At 38.2% G+C, this 23,954-nt stretch overlaps 2 protein-coding genes across 8 annotated transcripts in view; one reads left to right on the forward strand and one right to left on the reverse strand.

Annotated features, from left to right (window-relative positions):
* Nucleotides 1-10,925, forward strand: part of BLNK (B cell linker) — an 80,982-nt gene extending 70,057 nt beyond the window's left edge. For 3 of the 5 annotated variants that reach the window (XM_057380976.1, XM_057380993.1, XM_057380984.1), the window contains 10 exons: nucleotides 1,518-1,545; nucleotides 1,832-1,904; nucleotides 2,462-2,492; nucleotides 3,466-3,508; nucleotides 4,011-4,089; nucleotides 4,520-4,551; nucleotides 6,847-6,926; nucleotides 8,536-8,619; nucleotides 8,897-9,052; nucleotides 10,292-10,925. In XM_057380976.1, the coding sequence (XP_057236959.1) occupies nucleotides 1,518-1,545; nucleotides 1,832-1,904; nucleotides 2,462-2,492; nucleotides 3,466-3,508; nucleotides 4,011-4,089; nucleotides 4,520-4,551; nucleotides 6,847-6,926; nucleotides 8,536-8,619; nucleotides 8,897-9,052; nucleotides 10,292-10,411 (726 nt within the window). In that variant the 3' untranslated portion in view covers nucleotides 10,412-10,925. Of the gene's footprint in view, nucleotides 1-1,517; nucleotides 1,546-1,831; nucleotides 1,905-2,461; nucleotides 2,493-3,465; nucleotides 3,509-4,010; nucleotides 4,090-4,519; nucleotides 4,552-6,846; nucleotides 6,927-8,509; nucleotides 8,620-8,896; nucleotides 9,053-10,291 lie in introns of those variants that run through there. The other 2 variants (XM_057381001.1, XM_057381010.1) reach the window with 2 other exon arrangements.
* A 2,288-nt stretch (nucleotides 10,926-13,213) lies between these two features.
* On the reverse strand, nucleotides 13,214-23,720 carry ZNF518A (zinc finger protein 518A). 3 transcript variants are annotated; one of them, XM_057380947.1, is made up of 3 exons: nucleotides 23,658-23,720; nucleotides 21,800-21,919; nucleotides 13,214-19,407 (listed from the first exon to the last, which is right to left on the reverse strand). In XM_057380947.1, the coding sequence occupies exon 3, from the start codon at nucleotides 19,286-19,288 to the stop codon at nucleotides 14,714-14,716; it is 4,575 nt and encodes a 1,524-aa protein (XP_057236930.1). In that variant the 5' UTR covers nucleotides 19,289-19,407; nucleotides 21,800-21,919; nucleotides 23,658-23,720; the 3' UTR covers nucleotides 13,214-14,713. The 3 variants fall into 3 exon arrangements, with proteins under 3 accessions (XP_057236930.1, XP_057236938.1, XP_057236947.1); XM_057380955.1 differs by lacking the exon at nucleotides 23,658-23,720 and adding an exon at nucleotides 22,940-23,175; XM_057380964.1 differs by lacking the exon at nucleotides 21,800-21,919.
* Between the last annotated feature and the right edge of the window lie 234 nt (nucleotides 23,721-23,954).

Below are 23,954 nucleotides of genomic sequence, written 5' to 3' on the forward strand. Positions count from 1 at the left end.
CCGAGTAACCAGTATCACCAGAAAATGCAGTCCTTGAAGGACTAATTACAAGCCTTGAGTCCTTAAGTGCCAGTCAGTCCTCTTCTCCCTCAGCTCTTATCCCCAGTCTGTCCCTTCCACTGTGCTGGTTTTTTTGGTGTTTTCTTTTGAAACAAACTATTTGGAAACTCTTCCAACTGCAGAAATGAGCAAAAGCAAATGTATAAAAGATTCTTTATCAGCCATATTAGCTYCATAAATTGATTTGTACCATAGCTCTACTCACAGTTGTGCCARCATGAGAAGGTCTGCATGAGGAGCCAGCTATCAAGGAACATAATTGTGTCACATCTGTGCCAAAAGATACATGCATCACACCCTGTCCCAGCCCTCCACATCTTACTTCCCCAACTGCTGGGTGATGGATTACACCTCTCCAGCCACAGAATGGATGCATTTGTCACCAACATTAGTGAAAAGCCATTAGCTGGGTAGATGAAGACAGACAAATTAATAACTGATGCCTCTTTGAAAGGTACTTATCACATGGGCGCCTTGATTCCCTAAAAGATAAGAAATRGGAGCCAAAAGTAAGCATATCCAAAAGAAGTGAGGAAACTAGGTGGATTGCTTCATTCTAGCATGGTGACAAGACAGTCTACTCAGCTTCTTCCATTCAGTGGAAGATGTGTTTTTAGTATATTCAAATCTGCTGCAAAATTTTTGTCTTCCAGTTCAGAAATTAAATACAAATCAAAAGGTCTCCCTGCAAAATTCAGGTCATATTTTCTCAATACTTAGTACAATCAATCCCAAAATTATTAGAAAGTTCAAAATTTGAYGGTTGCTTAAAATTTTTCAAAAGACATCACGAAAGTATTCTGGATACTATATGCCTTCTGTACAAATATTTCATTAAAARTTACTACAGATAACAAAACCATATTTATTATTCATACAGTTCTCATTTGATATTCAAAGAATCATAAAGCCTGGGAAAGACCTCTAAGATCAAGTCCAGCTGTTAATCCAGCACCACCATGTTCACCACTAAACCATGTCCATAAGTGCCACATCCACATGCCTTTTGAACACTTCCAAGGATGGTGATTCCACCACTTCCCTGGGCAGCCTGTTCCAATGCCCATTCCACCCTTTTGCTGCAGAATTTTTTTCTAATATCTAATCTAAACCTCTCCTGGTGCAGCATAAGGCCATTTCCTTTTGTTACCAGGGAGAAAAGATCTATCACTCGTTACCAGGGAGAAAAGACCGACCCCCACCTGACTACACCCTCCTTTCAGGTSTTTGTAGAGAGCAATAAGGCCCCCTTGAGCCTCATTTTCTGCAGGCTAAAYACCCCCAGCTCCCTCAGCCACTCCTCATAAGACCTGTTCTCCTGTCCCTTCATCAGCTTCGTTGCCCTTCTCTGCTCCAGGACCTCCATGTCCTTCTGGTAGTGAAGAACTTGAAACCAAACACAGTAATTCCTTTTATCAATTCATTCATATCAAATCTAACCTGTTTTTCCATTACAGGACCATGAAGCAAGCAATAATGATGAAAGTAAGTATACAGATGAAAACATGGCAAAATGAGAGGGACTACTATGCCACCAGTTACCATAATACAGCATGCAATGCAGCGTGTCAGGGTGAATTTTAAGAGTAATAAATAAGAAGTGTTACTGAACTGTTCTCTTGTATAATCAGACTAAAAACATGTTAAGACAAAAATTAAACCAATGGATATCTTTTACATTTATTACATTAACACTGAAACCGCAGTGAGGAAAATCCACTGTTCAGATACAGCTCACAATGCACACTAAATATGTTGCTTGCAYCTCTAGGTCAGAGGTTCAATAACACACAAGAATCCAGATTTCCCACTGGAGCAGCTCCATCTCCCTTACCAAGGGGCCTGTGAGTAAAAAATGATAAAACTATTTCTTTGATGAGGATGGGTTTAATAGGTGTATTAGGAGCCAACTCCTATCCTTGCCTATAGCAAATCATAATTCAGGAATAATATTTATTCCTGTTCATGAAAGATATCCTGTCTAGGTAAAGGCAAGCTGTTATTTTGTTATTTCTGGAGGAATACTGTTATTTTACTATTTCTGGAGCTTTGCATGCCAGGGGCCTTTCTGCCACTGATGGCAGATGCTGGCTGCCTTGCCTAATTTAGTCCCATACTGCAGCACATGCAAGCCTGGAAGAGCAGAAAGCTTTCATTAAAGTTCTTCTGCCCCACCCAAGCCATGTTAAGTAGAGTTGTAGCTTCCTTCTGTAAGTACCCACATTGTATCTGATCCCTTATTCTTTTTTTTTATTCTTGTTTGTTTCTAACTGCTACAACTATCCAGTGAATCCCATCTTAGACAGAAATACCTTGGGAACCAGTGATGCTTAGTTGCTAAATGAATCCATACCAGCTAAGTAACCAGATTCTTTTTTTTTCTTTTTCCTCCATCCTTCAGCAAGAAAACTTCCAATCCAGTAATTCCCCCCGTAAGTTGACTTGCAATTGCATAATCAAACACAAATTTTATTAGATTTTTAAATTTATTGTAAAATTTAATTTTACCACGGGTTTGGGTAAAACATAAATGCATAAAAGGATTGGGGGAAAGAGTTATAAAGACAGAAAATATTTGGGTGCTATTACATGAATGAAAATCAGAGCTCTTTCTGGTCAAGAAGAAAAATATTTTGATCAAAKCAATGTTTGAATTCAGTGTTCTAGCATGTAACAAACACAGTGCATGAACTGCAAAAATGATAAATAAATGGGAACACAGGCAATTCAGAAGTATTCCCAGAATGTACAGGGCTGCCTATGGGGAACATGAGTTCATTGCAAGTGATAGCTCAAGAAATATGCAGGATTTTACCCGAATTTATCTGATGTTTTTCAGTAAGTATTTTGTCATTAGAAAAATATCCCAAAACTTCTTGTGGCAGAAAGTAAGAGGACTGGTTAAAGTTTTCAAAGAAATTAATTTGAAAAATGCTTCCAAACTGGCAGTTTGTTATCACTGTTTCAAAGTGGAAAAAAAATTAACTAGAAGATAGGTTGCAGTTTTACTGTGAGCTAAACTGACAATTTAACTTTCAGTAGAAAGAAATGTGTTCAGACATTTGTGTGCATACCTCAATAAGGGTGAAAATCAAATTTTGATTTGCAAGTGTTTGGCATAGACTCTACATTTTTGGGCTTGAGATAAGAATGAACCATCTAGATTTTACTTTTTCTCCATCTATTTATTTACAAACTGGGGGTCTTTCCAAATCTACTTTGCACAATCCCAAACTTCAAGGTCACACTATATGAGAGAATGGCTGTATCCCTGCCTCCTTAATTCTTCCAGGTTGTTGCCAATTCTAAATGTAAACTATTCCATAAAAAGTATAAAATTATAAACATTTGTTGTACACTGTATTTGTACATACCATTTAATACTTGTTTGTCCTGTTATTGCAGAAACCATGCTTACCCTCCAGAGACACCTTAACTGCAAATGAAGGTAAATTATAGCCACCACTGTGAAAAAGTTGACATTTCTCTGAATTTATTTTCTTTTTACTAAAAAGATGAAACAAACAACACCAAGTTCGGCTTACTTTAGGTTTTTGAGGGGTGTTTGGTTTTAGCATTTTGAACAGGATGTAGGCAGCCATAGTTTCACTGAATATCATTGTTCTCTAAAAGCAGTCACAGTAAAACTCCTGAGGTTACTGGCAGGGTAATGTAGGGCAATAATGGACCAGCAATGTGACCACTGAGCCCTGTAAGTGGAGAAGGGGGAAGGGTCTAACCGAGCCCTGCAGGTATCCACAGCACAGATATTTGCCTAGAATTAATTAATACAAAAAAAGCAGCACAATGGCAAGCTGTAAGGGAAATGTAAGGGAAAACCCCAATATTTATAGTGAAAGAAACCCTCCTTCACCTCGCGGGACTCCCTAATGTGGGATAATTATTTCTGAAGAAATCTTGACTCTACTGTTTGTTTTCCCAAACTACAGAAAAACCTACGGCACCAGAACGRCGACGAAGTTCCAACCAGGAGCTTCCACTTCCACCCCTTCCGAGTGGTGCCCAAAAGTAGGATCCCTTTCCATCTTCTTTTGAGTATTTCAATGCATCAGCACCTACTGCTTGGTCTGAGCACAGCTGTGAGAGGCTCAAAGGGGAGCACTCTTTTCACTGTAGCCTTCCTGTTGCTTTTTGAGAGCTGAGATTCCTGAAGCCTCACAGCAGMAAAAAAATAAAACATGGTTAATTAATCCATACAAATACTATAACCGTCACCAAAAGGCATGAGAGGATATAATCTGTAGTAAGGTGATGGAGATTTATCCTACTAGTGGGATAACACTTTTTTTTAAATACCTGTATCAGACTTGTATTTCTCAATGAACAAATGGGTGAGATGGAACACATTCTACTGCTGCTTCAACTATACAATTTTCGTATTATCAGGACTGGGTAGATCCTTTCAGACCTTTCTGTAATCTCTYGACTTTTATTTCAGGCCTCTGCTTCAGAAGTCCTCAATTCTGCCAAGTAAGTTTCTGAATTGAAATGTGATTAAYTTGTGATTTCAAATTAATCTTTGAATTGAAATGATTTCAAAATACCTTGCATAGTAATTAATTTGGAATTAATGTATCTGTAATGCCTACCAAAAGGAGATCAAGTATCCAGGATCTTAGCTTAGCTAGTAAAATTAAGGGAATGTGTCAGGGTTATTGATGGAAAATGGATGCTTCWTTTACATTTATGACTACTGGAAATTTCAAGCAAAGGCAGTTTGGGTCATTTCCCATCATAATAAAGATTCCATCAATCTTCCTTCTCACAGAAGAATCCTAAATATGACATTTCTGGGCTGCTCCAGGCTTCTGTTGGCTAGAAGACAGACAGATTATTATTGCATCCAATTTAACCTTTTTYTACAGAAGAAAAAAAAGGAAAGTATCTTTATAATAGCAAGTGAAAGCTCTTCTCTAAGTAGTGCTTTTCAAGAGGAATTTTGTTTCAGTTCACAAATTAGGTAATATGAAATATGTATATAAATTCTCTTTGTACAGACATGTAAATTAGATTTAACATTTTTCTAGTCCCATAGTTAGCAGACACTTGTCTGACCTTCCTGTAAGCCCTTTACTGTACATACTCAGTCTGAACGTATCTTTCACATCGTAAACAGATGGTGTGAATGGCAGATAGAAATCTACATTTGGTGTAGCTTAAACTTATATGCTGTTATTAGTGTATCAATTTCCTAGAAACATTTGCTTGCTGTGTGTKGCAGTTCCATCTCCTGTGCTGAGGAAGTGTGATGGGTTCATATTAATGCTCTTGACTGATGCACTCAAGTTTGTCTGCTCCTGTCACAAAACTGAAGTGCTTCAACTTGAAGCATAAATTCTAACTATTCCCGGAACTGTAACTATTCTTCAAGGCCATCTGGTGCTAAAATGATTAGTAAACTTTCTTTACCATATCTTATTCTGTGCCAGGTCCAATAACAACTTTATAAGACATACTACTGGTCCCAATCACTAATGTCCCTTCAGCATAACCTGCCATCTCTTCTTTGGCCCCATACAAGCCTAGAGCTAAYTTTCATCATCATTAAAAGTACTTATTTCCCATATGGCACAGTATCAAATGCTTTACTGAAGTCCAAATTAATTACTGTGCCACATTCCCTCTTTGTAGGATTCTGTTATTTTATGAAAGAGCTGAAACATTTTATCTACTTGGCTAAGATTCAGATTTTCTCTTGCTTGTTGTACCATTACTTCCAAATCTTAATGTTATTTCCTTCAAATTCTCTCCTAGGGCCTTGTGTTCTGTGGAAGCAGACAAAAAGCCCTGTAGATAATCAAGTCACTTTTTCCAATTTAGGTATAGCAATTATGCTTGGTAYTCTTCAATAATTTGGTATCATCCTGACTTGAAAATTACTTAAGATAACTGTTACCACCTCAGAATTTCATGTGCCAGTTTTTAAAATTTCAAATGTGAAGATTACATGGGCCTATCARTTCAATTGTACTAAGGTTATTTAAGCTTTGCTTCCAATTTGATTGGGGAAATTTCCATTTCTGTGCCAAGCTAYTGCTTAGTACCTAAATTATCTTTAAAATCAATGAAATTCTTATTGCATAAAGCCCCATCTCTCTTTCCTTTTTTACRCATAACTAAGGCATCTTTTATCACTTATTTTAATGTCCTTTTCTCAAGTCTAATTCACTAATCTGATTGAGTTCTAGCAGTTCTTGCTTTATTCATAAAATCTACTTTCAGCTGTAGCTTTAACAGCTGGTCAGTCAAAATTTTACAGAAACAAACAGAATTCACAATATTGAATAGCCTTCTACAGGTGATTTTTAATGATTTGAGAGCTGGAACTGCTCCCTACAATGTCTCCCCTCCACTTGGGATGCAGATCCRCTCTTGGGCCAAATTCTGTTTTGCCAGAAAGGAATTATCTATACTTCTCATCATATCATTACTATGCAACACTACTCAAACATTTTGCTTCWGATTTCTTAAACTCTTACATCTGTAGTTCAGTCCCAGTAACTATTTTCTCCTCTGCTTTGTTATTCCAATTATAATTAAGCTTTATAATCTTTCTATTAGTTCTGTTTCTCCATTTAGCTGCCTGGACTTTTTGCACATGCATACAAACAATTCAGGTGGTCTAAACTGGTCAAAAATTATCTCTGAGTGATACCAAAGGTCAAGTGTTTCCAGATCTTCCAAAAGCCTTGTAACAAATCAATCTTTTACGTCATAACAAACATACTTTGAAAACTTATACATGTTGTTCTTTTTCTTTTCTAGAAGTGCCAGAAGCTGCAAGCCGTTCTCTGGGTGTTTCCCCTCACAGCAGCACTTCATCTATTTCAGGATCTGCAGACCAGGTATACTATTAGCTAAATTTATATTACAGAATTTCCTTATTCTGTATTTTAAAATAGTATTTCTACCCTAACCYCCTTTCATAAGAAAAATAACACTTTTTGTGGAGACCATGTATGCCCCCTTTTGCAATGAGGCTTTTCTGTAGCACAAATAATCTGCATGTTAATTTTCTTTATAGTATGTTTAGAATATATAGCATAAGAGAGGTTTTAAAAACTGTAGAAAAATATGTAAATAGCATTATATCAAACCTTGGAACTCTACCAGTCACTTTAAACAAAACTCAAAACAGCTTTAGTTGCATGACTTCCCAACTTTGCAGTTCATACTTTCAGCATCATTGAAACAAGGAAATCTGTGGTGATGTACTTAAGTCTGGTCTTTGATATAGATGGCCATAAAGAGTTTTTAATCACCTCCTTTTTTTTCTAACTAATAGCTATACACATTCTGTACAGGAAAAAAAAAATTCAGTAAGCAGATAAAATGATGCTGTGATATTTCCCCCACATGTTTTAGTCTCTCCCAAGTCCAACTGCTTCCTGTTCCTTTACAGAGATTTCTTCTCATTGCAGTTAATGCTGYCCATTTTATGGCCAATTATTTTTTTATGTGTTCTGTTGCAACATTAAACTTTGAATGATCTAAGCAAATGCAAAGTTATTTTCATTTCAGCGCTACTCCACTTACTCTCATTTTGGATGAAGGGAGACTACAAAATGCAGAAAGCCATTCTTATTAGCCTTATTAGTCACAAACAAGGTAAAAATAGTTCTGTTGACTCTGAAACAAAGGCTCTATCATACAGAGCCAGTAACATTAAGTGTTCTGAAGTCTGGCATGACAAATATAATACAGCAGTGAAGAAAACAAAGGATTTGAAGTTCTGGAAAACTTTTATCTATGTCATACTGGATATTTATTATAAAAATTACTTTCAAATAAGCAATCCAGCAGACTCTAAATAAACAGCTTGTAGCAATTACATTTGCAACTTTTATGTAACAGCCATGGGCAAAAACAGAATTTAAAAAAACATCCATTTTGTTAAAAAAAAAAAAAAAAAAAAAAAAAAAAAAAAAAAAATTTTTTAAAAAAAAAAAAAAAAAAAAAAAAAAAAGAGCTGTTATTGCTATTTTCCCAGCAATTATATACAGTGGTATTATTTGCNCATTCATTCCCATGACATTCACTCTTTGTTTTGTCACTAACCAAATCCAAACAACTCATGGCTAACCCACAACTGAGCAGCATTTAAATTGTTCATGATACMTTTATTCCTCTTTAAATTCTATTGGAATAGCTTCCATCTTTAAATCTATCCTACAGTTGAACCTGGCTGCTTTCCTCAGGGTATCTCTCTTTTGTAATTTATCAGCCTTCTATCACAAATCTGTTACCACTGTTTTGATACATCACTTTTCCTTTGCCCTACCTCATCCAACTAAAAAAGTCAACTCCAGKCAAAGACTTTTTTAAACTCTGTGTTCTCTGCATTTTAGTTCTTCACAACTGTCATTATTTAGCAGTAACTCCCCTAMAGGCCATATTCTTTATTATTATTATCATTATTATTTTACAGGTGAAACACTGTTCCTCTCTTTTTAGGATGCTGGTGTTCACAGTAAAGCATGGTATGCTGCTACCTGTGATAGGAAAATGGCAGAAGATGCATTGTACCGATCAAACAAGGTRGGTCATTTAAAATAATGTCTGGTTTATGGGGAAAGAAAAAAAACTTTAATTAAAAAAAAAAAGACCCCAACAGATGGCTGCTACTGTGYGTTTACTCCTTTTTCTTTCTGGTTGAGAGAGAGAACAGTAGCWGCAAAGATGATTCATAAATGATGTGATTCTTAAATACATGCTATTTCTCATTTGCTGCTATTCTTCTGATGGGAGAAAWGGGTGTAATCTAATATAAATCAAAATATTAAGCTAAATACACCAACTACTTTCCTCTCTTTAGGACGGATCTTTTCTAATAAGGAAGAGTTCTGGACAGGACTCACGACAACCATATACCCTGGTTGTGTTTTACAACAGAAGAGTGTACAACGTTCCCATACGATTCATTGAATCAACAAGACAATATGCACTGGGCAGAGAAAAAAGTGGTGAAGAGGTGAGATAATACGGGGCTATTTTTCCTAACAGTTTTCAACAGTTTATCCTTTAATAAGCAAGGACTAAGATATATTGCACTATGACTATAAAGATGAAAATGCACCCTTTATAATGACTGATCTGTCAAGCTAGAGAAACCAGTGTTATGTCAGCTCCTGGGCACTGTAACTAAAACCACAGCTCAAATTTAAAACATTCTCATAGAGYTGTTTTGAATAAAATTAACAGAATAAGAGCTGCAGTTGCTAGATAAATGTTCTGACTGTTTATAGTCCTCGATTTACTTTCTATCTATGACTCCTGTTAAGTTTTTTGGAAAATTGCAAAGGAAGAACAGCTATGCTAAAAAACAAAACAACTCCCCAACACTATCAAAAATGAGAATTACATTACTCTTAATACTGTTGTCACATAGAGAAAATGTTAAGCTCTAGCTCTGGAGTGAAAATATCACTAGTTGGCTACTSTGCCATGTAGGTGATTACTCTGATAGAAAAACAGAAACTTGGAACACAAATACTARTAAGAATGATTTGTTATCATTGCATAGAGTAGGCTTTTCAGCAATGGGAAAGTGGGCTTGCCATAGCCTAATTACCTGCCTCTAAGGCACCAGTTTTGAGATTACAGGATATGTAACAACCTGGAGCTTTCTTGGTCTTCAACAAAGGGTGAAAAATTACATCATAAAAACTAGATAGCCCTAAGTCTTTATTTGACCAAAGACCAATAGGAAAATCAACAGATCTAGTAGATTCTGGATATTAATATACAAACAATAAAAYGGTGTAACTAGAACAATTCTCATTGATGGCTGCCTCTATACCATGTTGCTCCTGGAGATAGCCTTCCCTCTGAGGTGGGTGAACCATATCTGCCACAGCTTCTGAATAGCCAGTGTGCAGCCTACTATACATTAAGGTAAAATGAAATGTCAGTTCATTACGGCCCATAGCAAACTCAGTGGATCAGTTTGTGCAGGCGGCAATCACAAACGGAAAGGATGAAACAGCCAGTGGCTGTAATGTCTTCTATTGTCCAAACTTAATCTGTTTACAACTAAAATCAGAAATAAGAGAAGGATCAACGTTCTCACTAAAAGGCAGAGCATCTCACTTGGTAACAGTTGTAGCTTAACTCTCTTCAATTATGTGAGAAGCAAAGATAGAAAGATGCAGTGATTTCTGTCAATATTAAAGGAAGCCAGCACTAATTATTTTTTGTTTTCTTTATCCAGCGCTTTGACAGTGTTGCTGAAATAGTAGAGAATCATCAGCGCACCTCCCTGGTTCTAATTGACAGCCAAAACAACACAAAAGACTCAACAAAACTGAAGCATATTGTAAGAGTTTCTTAATCAAACTGAACTGCTAAAATGAAGACTTCTTTAATAATTTCTTTCAACTTACCAAGACATGGACAAGGCATTAAAAGAAGAAAATCCAAAATGATGGGAAACACTCTATAAGAGCACCTACCGAGTAGTAAGAAATRCAGTTCTTAGAGTTCAACCCCACAYTGCTTTTAACAGAAAAGGGTTCACACTTAACACAGGAAGCCAAAGTAGATGCACTGTCATCTGTGACAACACAGCTGTCCAAAATCATATGAAGAACTGCATACCACAGCCTGGTCCTTTGCTATTGGAAGATTTCTTGTAGGGCATTTACATTTTAAAAATGAAAACATCCATGGTGATCTACTCTTTCAATTTATGTTTACCACATATCACTGCTTTCAGCAATTTTTTTGTAAAGTGCACTGCCCCAGAAATTAGAGCAACTTGACCTACTGTATCACTGTGCACAAGTTGAAAATAGGACTGTACTTTGTGTGGCAATAAATCCACCTGAATGTTTTCGATTTATGGACATGTGTTGTCCTTTTCCTCAGCTTCATCCTGTTTCATTGATACTTTTGTACTTTCAAATGTGCAAATAAAAAAATTACTGTAAAGTCAGTAGGGTATGGAGACTTTGCTGGACTSTGTTTCTTGGCACCCTTCCAGCAAGAGAGCATCAATTCACTAGTGCTGATGTTTTAATGTTGTGTGAGCTCCTTCACAATTTGTTATGAACAGTATCACTTCTTAGAACTTTATCTCATATATATATATATATATGTGTATATACACACACACACATATATTTGGCTTAATTACTCAAATCTTTTCAAACTGCCCACTGTTGCTGACTCAAGTGCACTGCTTTGTTGATAAACTAGTTATCCACTCAGTTCTTACTGAATTACTGTTTATGGAGACAAACAGAAAAAAAAAAAAACCCTCTTTTTTCAGGCCTGTTCTATCACAGTGATTTACTTACTGTATTATTGCGAACAAAGTAAACTTACACAAATGTTCACGTGGCAAAAATTGATTTGATGAATGTACAAATTGCATCAATGAAAAACTTTTAGGAGCAATTGTTAATTAGTTCTAGAGTGGTTTAATTTCACTGGACCTGAAAACTCATCCATCTTAAAGGTATCTTCCAAAACTGATACTTTATACACACGTTTTGTTCTTTTTGTTCCAAATTAGGCAGTGTTCTCTAGGATTATATTCAAGGCATTAAAGGCAAGACYGAGTCAAGACCTACAAAGTATTAACAATTCACTTAGGGCCATAGTGTAGCTGTATTCTGCAACTATTTTCTTGTGCTTTTGATCAATTACTTCTAAAAGTAATGCACCTGTCTTCTAGAAAGAACTGTATGCTAATATGATTGATGCTCAGCAAACAGCTACCTACATTTCTTGAGGCACCTCAAGTTTATTCCCTCTGCAACACAGGTAATGTGTTTTGCCCCAGGTAAAGCAAATAAGACATTGCCATGTRAGAAGCAATGCATACAGACCTTACATAAGCCTGTCYATGACAGACCATTCACYGTACTACATAAGGGTTGTTAAGCATATTGCTCAGTTGGCATTAGTGGTGGCTTCATACTATTAAAGCAGTTGACATTTCACTGAAGAATTAAACATGTTGTCCCTGCATCTTCTACTGCACCATCTACTGTGACCCTRGTCAGATCACTTCAACCAAATTTTCTCCTGTTGGTAATTAATTGTGATCTTAATTTCAGTGAAGTCCCACTTGAGATTTTCTGAAACCTGATCTGCAGAAATGCCAAACTCTTAGGACCTCAAACAAAGCATTATGGAAAAGCTTGTAATAAAAGAATTACATATTTAGAACAGTACTTAAACAATGTRCACCAAATAATACAAGGACATAATTAAGGGTGGGGAAACAAAATATTAAATCGCTATTCAGGAGGGAGCAACAATTCTCTGCACTGAATGAAAYGGATATTCATGGAAAAAGTGACACATGACAATGAATTAAGGTTGTTTAAAGCAACCTTATTTCAACATTTCCTAGCTTTATAATACTCTTTTTCACAGTACCATTTTAAGGTCAATTCACAGGAAAACAAACCAGTTAGAAAAAAAATTCTAGTGTCACTCTCATGATTCATCAATATGGACAAAACTCCCTAATGCCACAGCAGAACTTCCACCTCAAAGCTAAGTAATTGTCAATAAAAATTGGTCATGCTTGCTGAAATTGCACTAAGTAGGTTTAGAAACAAACTTCATATATTTTTTCCAAAGAAAACRAAGTCCAGAATTCACAAGTTCAATTTCACGGTTTATAGGGAGCAAGCTGAGGCAAACAACAGATCCTTCTTGTCTTTTCCTGATGCTGTTTCATTCCAACTTGCTTCCTCACCACTACACTAGTCTCCTTCAAAGTTCCTAGCCAAATTACCATCAGAGCTCAAGCCCATTGTGCAGCACAAAATGATCTGATTTTCATACACAGCCCACACCAACTGTGTTTTAATTCACCCAAACTATGCTGCCTCCAYTGCTTCAGTTGACTCCCATAAGTAACTCACCAGCTACAAGGCTAGTGTGTATCTTCCTACCAACAGACATATCAAAAAATGTGGCTAGCCACTGAAGCGATTGTTTTTAAATAATTTTAACTTTTTAAAATATAGGTTGAATTCCAGTTAGTGGTGACATGTCTGTGACATCCATGAAAGATTTCCTACTGTTTCATTGGTAGCAAGCAATCTTCCTTGCATACAGTCCAAACCACCCCCCCCACCCCCCCCAAATTTAAAAGCCCCAGTCCGCCCCAATCCTGATATTCAAGTTTTAGCATCAATACTTCGGGATCCTGACTTACACCTCCATACTTGGGCAAAAGGTGCCAGCCATTGAGTAAGGGCAATCCCACTTACGCCTGAAACTTCTAGCTTACAGATTCATTAAGAATTTGGAGGACAAAGCCYCCACACATAACTACTGTGGATAATAAGGACTTTCATCTGTATACCCTCAGTCACTATGATTAAGAGATCTTTTGTTTACATACCCTCATATAAACATTAAARACGGTGAAGCATATTCTCTCTTCATTCTCTCTAAAACTGTAAGTRGAAAGCAAGCAGGCTCCAAAGAACCTGCTGGTACCCAACTGGCTGGTAAAGTAAAAGAATAACTGAAGCCTCGGTTTTGCCAAACCCCTGGTGCCCCAAAAGGCAGTACATGAGAGTAAGCAATAGCAGAAACCATTGAGTCATTTTGGGGACAAATTACATCCATCTGAAATAGAACKATAATGTGGTTACAGGCCAGAAATGGTGCTCAGCTCTTCCCCATATCCTGACCTTCCTATACAGTGTGTGGCAGACATAGCAAGACAGAAGTATTTTCTATAAAAGCTCAAAGTCATTTTCTGTAAACACAAGTTATAGCAAATTTAATAGTGACAAAATCAATACAGATTAGGAATGTTCACCATTCTTAAACACCATATACATTATGAATATATATACTGTATATTTTCAATCAATTTCATTCTGACTCACTGTATTAACACAATCATCATATGTTTTATTAATTTATATGAAAAATACTTCACTAAGAAAGTAGACAAACTGCACAGAAATAGTACAAGTGTCATGTGCATAGCAATATAGCTTAAAGCATTCACATATGGCTTTGTTTAAATGAAACTGTTGGGGGAATGGCCCTATGCGGACCCATGGTTACACAGTCGACATAATGTAAACTGCTTCACATCTTTGAGGCACTTGCTAACAATAGTGTTCAATCCCTGAAAAAAAAATCAAGAGCTAATAAGTGAAAATAACAAAAATCCCAGGATAACAGCTGTGTGTATTTGAAAAGATCTTAAAAATTGGTTTTAGTAGTGCATGCACAGAACTGAAAAATTGGGAAGAGGGGTGTAATTTCTGTGCAAGAATTATACCAGGTAACTGATAAGTATAAAAATATTTACATGTTTAGGGATTTTTAAGTATGTACAGAACAAAAGCCCTGAAGAGTCATTCAATAGAATAAAAATATAGTACGTGATAGCAGTAATAAAAAATAATATATATTTCTATGGAATTGTATTTGCAGTTAGTTACAAGTTACTTAAACCACGAAGTTCCTTGATCTTTCTCAAATCTGATGGTGATAGGGAATATACTCTTTTAAAACACAAGCACTTTGCACCATTTTTCAACTTCAGTTACAATACTGACATGCAAAACAGAACAATTTGTGTATCCAAATTCAAGTGATTTGTTTTTAAACTTTAATGAATGATAATTACTTTTTTCACCGGTCATCATTTCATTAACAAATTCCAATCTCGAGTAGCCTCCATCAGATGTCTYTGTCCATGTCCTACCCAATTATCCTGATTGTCAAATATTCTACCACAAAACCAGCAGCTAAACTTAGCTTTCAAGGTATTATCAGAGGTAGTTTTCACAATCTGGTAATTGTTTTTGCTAGTCTTTTTCAGTGTCAATTTTAAGACAAATCTTTCTTTTACAGGGCTAATGGGTTTTATTGTCCTGTACCTTTTCTGAGAAAAATCATCAGTAGTTACACCCAAAGGATTGCAGAGGTCTGGCTGCAAAAGAGCGTCAACAGTTCTTTTTGACAACAAAACCTTAAGAACATGTCCCTTAAATTTAGTAACGGTTTTCATTAAATTTACAACTTCTGGAACATCTACATCAGGATGATTAAGCACAACAACTGGTTGATTTCTCCGGGGGCATTTTACAAGCTGGGTAGAATTAAAAGGGAGTAGTTTCAAAGTCCTCACAGTTTTTTTTGATGCCCTTGGTTTGTAAGGGCTACCTGATTCACTAACKATTTCAGCCTGATTCTTTTCCTTACACTTTCTGTGCAAGATTACTTTCTTTCTTGGAGGTGCTGGGCAATTAGCCTTCCTTTTACGTTTGAAATTCTTCTTTCTTTGCACACCCCCAGTTTCTGAACTTTTAGACCCAGCTTGTTTTAAASTAGGTTTTACTTTTGCAGTTCTGTTGTGGTTGCTCCATGTGGACTTCTGACAACCAAATTTATTTCTCTTGTTAGCAATTACTTGTGTACTCTCRATAGAACATTTCTGCAATTGTGTCCCTGCAGGTTTAGCAGAATAAACAGGTTCTACAGGAGGAACACCACATGCTGGATTAGAGCTTGCCAAAGAGGCATTTGCTGGTATTAACCCACCTGGTAAGTTTAAGGCATCATTAAAACTAAGATTAGTTTGTTTCTGTGCTAGTGCAGGCGTAAGGAATTGCAAGTTATCCACCTGTAGTGAGGGCACCGAGTTGTTTACTGACTGAGTGGTATCAGACAGTGTAGGAGTCTTAATTTTCAGCAAAAGCTGTTGTTGCATGGCTCCAGTTTTCTTTGGTTGATAATTTTGATGAGCATTATCCTGAAAAAAAATTGGTTTATGAACTACAGGCTTGTTTGGTGTCATACAGTTCAGAAAAACTCCCTGCTGTCCATCAGGCGAAAGTGCATAAACATCTTGTTCCTGTTTGATTCCCTGTTGCTTTACTGACTCCAAAGAACYAAAGAGAGCATCCTGGTGCTCTGGTAACACCTTCACAGAAGAAGCTGCTTTCACAGATGATTCTGATGACTTTGTGATTACAGGAGGTGCTTTGAATGGCACACTGTTYGATGAGCCATTTACCAAACTGCATACTTCCCTATTACAGGAACTTCTTACATTTCCAAAACAGTCATTTTTYCCCTTCACTTCTGAAGCTGATATGGTTATTTTCCCCAATTCTCTGGATGCAATTCCTCCTAAAACCTGAGAACTATCATTAGCGGCATTTGCAACTGTTCCAACTGCCCCACTAAAAGTCAAAATCATTCCAGGTCCTTTATTTGAAACAAAAGATGCAGGTACACCTTTAGTCACATGCCCATCTGATGAACTGGTTGATGGAAGAGATTTTCCTGAAACCACCGGTTGTCTAGATTGGTTAGAGAGGTGGAAAGGAACCAAAAATCGTGATGGAAGGGACCGAACAAAAAGGGCCTTCTTCTGTTCCTGAAGAATAGGCAAAACTGGAGAAAAGCTGCTAGGATTTTGAGCTGCAGACAGTACTTTATCTTTTACTAATTGCTGTGTAAACTCATCTGTGTGAGTTTTTAGCAGTGTACCAACACCTGGAGTTCTGGATAATTTGTCCACRTCCTGTGAATCAAGTGATGTTTTGGGCTTCTGTCTTTCTCTCCCACGTGTACCTTCATTTGTGCTACATCTTGTGTTCAACTCTCTCTTATATAAATGGAAGTCTACATTGGAAGGAGGCCTCTGAAAACCACGTGCAGTTGCAGAGCTTTTTAAACGCGCACAGGCTGCATTCCTAGTCTCAGGACCAGAAAGCAGATTACCAGAATGAAGTTTTACAMAGTTATTCATCTTGCTGTGGGAGTCTTGCTGAGAAGTTGCTTTTACTTTTAACACATCTTGCAGTAACTGGTTTATCTCAGGCGATAAATAATTAGCTGCCTGTTCACTTTGCAATGAGAAAACAGATGTGATTTTAGGCATTAAAAAGGAGTTAACACAATCAGAGGCATTTTCCTGGAATTTCTCAGCTACATTCTGAAAGCCACGATCTATGTTAGTGTCCAAATACTGCTGGCCATTATGCTTGTCCTCCATAAAACACTCGCTGTCAACACCACATTTAGATTGGCTTTTAAAAGACACAGAGTTATTCTTAGTGTTTATGTGTTCAGAAGTTTTATTAATATTTGATTGGGCTGACACAACTTTCTCTGCTTTTGCACCTTTCACCAACTCTGAATATGAAGATGCAGATTCACTTCTACTCTTTTGAAAAGAAACTGTTTTGCTAAATTCTTTATATCTGTCATCAGTTGACATCCAAATGCTACATGGATTATCCAAAGAGTCCATTTTGGAATAGTTGTGAAAAGACAACAACCCTTCATTAGATGAATCTACCAAAGTTGAATAATAGAGATTATTAGTTCCATTACTATTATTCAGGCCACCATTTTGCATTTTCAGTTCAGGATAGAAGGGCRTTTTCATCGGGTCATAATAAAGGGTATTTGTAATAGCGGCTGGTAATACCTGAGGATGACCTGAAGGACTAAAGCTTCCCCACGAGATATTTTGAGTTCCAATTTTTGTTACCTCTTCATGTGGAGGGACAGTTGAGTCCAGCTTCATTGGCAAATAATTTGAACTTTTTGCTACAGCTATATTAGAAGGTGCTACAGTTTCACGAACACTCCTACCAAACAACATGGAATTCTCTTGTTTTTTCACTTTTGTTTTTCCTGAATGAGGAGCAGGACAAGAAAACGGAGAGGATGTTAATGGATGAACACAATTGTTCTTTAAGGTTGACTGATCAGTAACATGTGGTATAGCACCTGAAGACAAGCCACAAGAATCATTAGGCTGTAGCAAAGGAGTTGTAGGTAATAACTTTATAACAATATGTTGTTTTCCATCTACCATTTTAAAGCCCATAAATTTAGCACTGTAATTTGCTGGAACAGATATTTTATTGTTTTTGACCATCAATACCGTCGGCCCATGAACAGCATTTTTCAATAATCCCAGGCCACCACTTGTTCCATCGTCTCTCTTATTGTACTGTGCCGTAGTGGCAGAGAGCATTCCACCCATGAAATTATGCTTTTCTGTGTATTTAATTTGATCTTTCTCTTCATTTGTTTCCACATCTCTCATACATTGGTTCAGCTCCTCAGCCTTTGTCTGAATTTTGTTTACACTTCTTAGCACTTGCGTACTTTCTTCTCCAGCATTGTCACTTCCACGGCTTATTTTCTTTCTTCTCCAGAGGGCTTTTTTTGATGATCCCATTTTATACCTTCTTAACACAAGCTTCAGTCCTGCTGGAGTCTTTACTATTCTTTTTTCATATTTATCCTTTTCCAGTTTTTCTTTTGCAATTAAGTGGTCTCTGTGTAAAGCTATTATGTGTTTTAAAAGATAATCTTTCCGTGATGTACTGTAACTGCAATAAGGACAACCAAAAGAAAACATACTACTATGAACAAGGAGATGATTCTGGAGCTCCTCTTCTGTAAAGTTTTCTTGATGGCATTTTCCACATTTGTAGGCAATCTCTTTATGTTTGTGAATGTGCTGAACAAACGTACCCACATCATAGGTAGAAAACCCACATTTTTCACACTGGAAGTGTCCATTTACACAATGCTTTGATATGAAGTGTTTTGTCAAAGCCAACAAAGTGTATATCTGTTCATCATTACAGAGCTCACATTTTACTAAAGTGCTACGATGGATGCGTCTGTGCTGTTTAAGCGACTGAAAGTCATTCGCTGAGAAGCTGCACATCTCACAAGGATACAAAGGCAACTCACCATAGTGTAACAGCTGAAAATGTTTCTGCAGATCATTTGGGCTGTATCTAATGTTATCCTTGCACTTTGTACAAGTGAAATTCAGTACCTTTGCTGCAGTTTTCAACCCCTCTTCAAATTGCACTTCTGGTTTAATTTGCAAGTGGTTTCTCTCAAAACAATTGGGATTGCTTCCACTTATTTTCTCTGGACTTAAGGACTTCCTTGCAGTTTGCTGCTTACACTGAAAGAGTTTCCTAAACTTATCAACTTCATGTTTCATTAATACTTCATCTGGAATGTTCACTTTGGGCAATTCAATTTTCACGGTTTTTAGTCCATAAGCGAGATTGACATCTAAAATTGCTGGCTGAATCGTCATACTTAAGGGCTCACTCACCAGTTCTTTTTTCAAAGTAATATCTGTAGGAAAATTCTTCATAGCATTGTGTTTTAAGAAACTGATTTGCCTTTTATGACAAAAAAATTGTTCCTGTTCAGATGACATGATTTTAGGTATTACTTTTCTTTACATGAATCCTTGAGATTCAGTCTTACTTCCGGCAGCAAATGAGACAACCAAACTGAGTTATTCTCAAAGCTCTATAACTTCCCCATTTCATTCTCCTGAAATTAAAAAAACAAACAAAGCAAATATTATTTTTAAAACTAATGGAGTTAGAACACCTGTTACAATTCATGAACAAACACATGCCAATCTTTGAAGTTGTTAATTTTTATGACAGCATTCAAGAGTGGGGTAAAAAAGATGAGACAAAAAAAAAGCTATTAGACTGTAACCTTTTTTTGTTTGTGTTGAGGGTGTTTGTTGGTTTGTTGTTTGGGAGGTTTTTCAAAAAAAAAAAAATCAACTTGAAAAATAAATTTTAAACAAGAGTATCTACTGAAAACCAGAAACACTGAAATTCCATGTCATCMAATTTTGGGTTTCTCCCACTCTGTAAGCATAAGAAATCTCAAGATRTACTTTTTTAAAAATGAAGCCTATGTTTATTACTCATCTGGGATTTCAAGCAAATAAAAACACTTCTTTGTGACATGGGACACTAACTGGACCTAACTGAAGTACTAAAAGCAAGCCAAATGCAGCAGGATTTGAGATGTATATTACTYAGGTCTGCTGCTATATTAGTAACTATTGTGCTTAAAGAGCAAAGACAAAATCAGCATMTGACAACAGATCTACTTTACTAATGGAGACATGATCTTTACCAACATCAAAACATTAATCACACTGACCTACAATTAWTTTTTCACATGCCTACCTTTAATACCACAGGAGTCTGAAGCAGTCAAGAGATAAAAGTTCTCAGGTTTCTCACTGCATGTTCCTGGATACATGTTAATATTTGCAGTGCATGACTGACAACTCCTCTATGTACTATGTACTCCTCTATGGATTAAACAGCTCAAATAGTTATGGTCAGCACCACTGTCTCGCTACAGATTTCATGTCAGTGTTTCCATAAAAGGCTGCACCGACAATTTATCGCAGCTCAAGTCTTCGCTTGAGCAACACTCCCACACAGAATATTGACACAGAATCAGCAGAATTGGAACAACAGTGGAAATAACTAAAATTCTGAAAAACAATACTGGAAAGGAAGAACTGTTTCTTCACTAGTGTAAAACTTCTGACTAAAAACTTCTTCCACTATAGAAGTCACRAAGCCGCTTTCTTCTTTCCTAACAAAAGTTAGGAAATCATTAGCTGAAATCTGATCAGCAATTCTGTCTCTACTACTCTAGTGCTCACCCTGAAGCAACACAGACTCGGAACTCATTAGATCATCTTATTTATTCACATTCAAACTGAAAGAACGATCATATCCTCTCCCTCACTGTGTTTAAGTATAAAGGCCGTTTCTAGATCTCCAAGCCATTATAAGCATTAGCCCTAAGGTCTTTTAAGTATTTTCCCATCATAGTTGGACAAGAAAGTATCTAGCATTAGACATGCAAACACTTGACAAAGAAAACGGAGACTGAAAAATTTACAAGTCCATGTTCTTGTACCATGTAGCAAGAAAAGCAAAACACTTCTTTTTTTTTGGGCATATACTTTATTGAATTGCTTTGGAAAAGATATTAGCACTTCTGCACAATTCTTGAAAATAATAAACACAACACTTTGACACTTTACACATACTCTAATATCAAGAAAATTCACTTAACTGTGTTCTCCAGATAAGAGACCTGCAAGACTTCAACTATACATCTGACATTAACACCCSAAAACAACAAACCACAGGGACATACACTGCCTCCTTGGAGTCTCACCAAATGGAAACTCTTTGGGTGAGGATTTTTTTTCTTTTAACTCAATGACTCATTCCCCAACTTCCATGAAAAAGTTTAATACAAGGGATATGACCCTATTTGAGCCTTGAGAACAACTCCCRCACATCAACAGTCCATTTCCACCAAAAGAGTACTTCATTAAAATGCATTTTTTGCCAATGGTAAATCCTTTATTTGAATAGAACCAAGATGAACTTCCACATAAAGAATAAGCAAAAAATTACTCGGATTTGTTTGCTTGAACAATTTTTTTAATAAGCAGATGCAACACAAAGATTACAGGTTGCATGATGCAACATATTATCCTCGTGGTAGTTGCCCATCCTTCAGATTAAAATGTTATACTGTCAGACACTGAAATCTGAAGTATGTTTACAGTTAAAACTATAGAAATCAGAAGTGGATGAAGTGCAGCAGAGAACAAGGCTCAGGCTTTCCACACAGGGCCAATGTGGTTCTCAGCTGGGCAACATTTATGTTTGGCAAAGAATCCCAGTTGAGTATATTCAACTTGATCTGAGATCTCCTTTAACTAATTAATCTTATAAATTACAACTTAATTTTGCTCTTATTGGGTAGCATTCACCTTTCCACAAGSACCTGCAGCATGACATATAAAAATATGTACTCAAAACAACAATTTTAAAAGAAATCCCAGGGATCTTTAAATGTACATTTTCAAAGAAGTCTGACTTACACATTAAGAAAAGACTTGATTTAAATTCTTCAACAGCTGGGTTTTTTYCCACACACACAGAAGAGGTAAGTATGCAAGACTCAGAAAAGGCCACAGTCAGGAGAAATACTAAAAAAAGTTCTGGAAACAAAAGGAAAGGTATTGTAAATGGTATAAATACAAGCATAACTGAAAGAGTAAGTTGAAAAGCACAAATCCCTCCCAAATTTAAATTATGTGGATTTTTAATACATTGAAGACAGAAATATGTACTATCTTCTCCCCCAAAGAGCACCATCAAATACAATATAAATATTGTATATATACACAATATAACAATGCCYATTTGAACCTTAGCTTTGCCTCTATATCTCAGGCATTCATAACTGGGAAGCATAAACACATGGGACTTGTGCATAGAAATAAGTGACTGGTACCTCTGTACTTCAAATTTTAACTTGAACTCAAAAGGCATTTATCTTAAGCAAAAAACGTAATGGCAAAGACCTAATTATAAGTTTATATAAAGTTGTGCAAAAGCCTGGGAAAGAGGTGGAATATTACACTCACAGTATCTGAAACGAGTGAGTAGATTTAAACACAGATATAATGAGCACAAACACTGAAAATACGTAAGCATGTGCCACAGTTAACTCTCACTCAAACAAAACCCAAACCACTGTGCGCAAGCATAAATAMCCAGTTGAGGCTCTCAGCCTCCACCTTCTTCCCTCAAAAATGCTGCAMTATGTCCATATTTTGTTTAAAGAAAATACACACAGAATGAAAGTTTTAGCTATATACTTGGATCTAGTGAGTAATTACAGATGCTTCTAAGTTAGGTAACTTTTACACCTGTTTCCATTTAGGACTAAATTTAAAATAGGTATCCTGGTAGGCAGTATTTTCAAAATTTCTGCAAGAATTTAGACTTACTTAAATTTTACTAAATAACAAATAAAATTATACTGAAATATACCCCATTATTAGTCCCATTCTACATGCCTGCAAATTTAGAGTGRCGCCCTCCTGTCTCCCAAGACCTGGACACTCAAGAACTTACAGAACTAAATCTTACGAAACCCATAGAGCTAGAGCAGTCAGATATAGTCTGACACAGCACARCGCTGCTGTGGTAAAAATAAAATTAAAATAAATCACCGAATCAGTCTCACAGCTCTCACACAGACAGACAGCCCGTTGCCATTTACGAACACAGCAGCCGAACGCGGCGGCGACACTCGGCCAGCGCCAGCCCACCTGCGGGCTGACACTGCCGCCGCCAGCCCGGGGCTGCCGGGGGAGCAACGGTGCCGGGAGCCGGCCAGGGGCTGCGGGGGCCGATGAGCGCCGGGACAAAGCGCGGGGAGCCCGGTGGCGGAGYCCCCGAGCTGCCACCGCCTCAGGGTCGCGCCGCGGGCTCCGTCCGACCGCGGGCACGGCAGCGGGCGCTGCCCGTCACCAGGGTACGGGCGAGTTGGCGCGTCTCTCCCCGGCTCCTCCTCGGGCGCCCCGCGGCAGCGCCACCCCCGCCCGCACGGGGCGCCCGCCCGGCCCCGGGACGGCCACGGCTGTGGGCGCGCAGCCCGGCGGAGGGATACGGCCCCACGGCGGCCCGGCTGCAGCACGAGGCCCCTCCCGCCCGGTCCCGCCGCACCGAGCGCGCCCCACTCCCGCCGGCCGCAGCCCCGGCTACCCCGCGAACCAACCGGGCCGGTGGCTGCGGACCATAGAACGCCTCACCCTCACCACGGGGCACTGACCCGCCCCGCCGCGGCCGCTCRCGCCCCCGTTCGCTCCGCTGCAAACCGCGCCGGGCCGTCCCTCCCGCACCGCGCGGGACCTCCCCGCTCCACGGTCGGTTCCCCCGCGAAGTTACCTCGGGTACCGCCACCGCCCGGCGAGGCGCTGCCGGCCGCCATCACAGTTTCCATCCGGGGACTGCCGGGTGYGAGCCCGGCCGAGGGGCGGCCACGGCGGAGGGATACGTGTTCACCTGAGGSGATGGGCGGACGGCGGCCGACGAGGCCCAAGGCGGGGACGGGGCGGGGCGGYGCCGGCAGGTCCAGCAGCTCTCCTCCTGTTCGTTCTCCCCCAATTCCTCTCTTTCTTCCTTGGATGTGTGTCTTGGGCACATGGCATGGCTATAGGAACGGCCCGCCCACTCCCAGCGCCG

This window comes from Malurus melanocephalus, unplaced genomic scaffold (assembly GCF_030028575.1).
Source record: "Malurus melanocephalus ecotype Western Australia unplaced genomic scaffold, MMel_1.1 scaffold_12, whole genome shotgun sequence".
Taxonomy (NCBI): Eukaryota; Metazoa; Chordata; class Aves; order Passeriformes; family Maluridae; genus Malurus; species Malurus melanocephalus.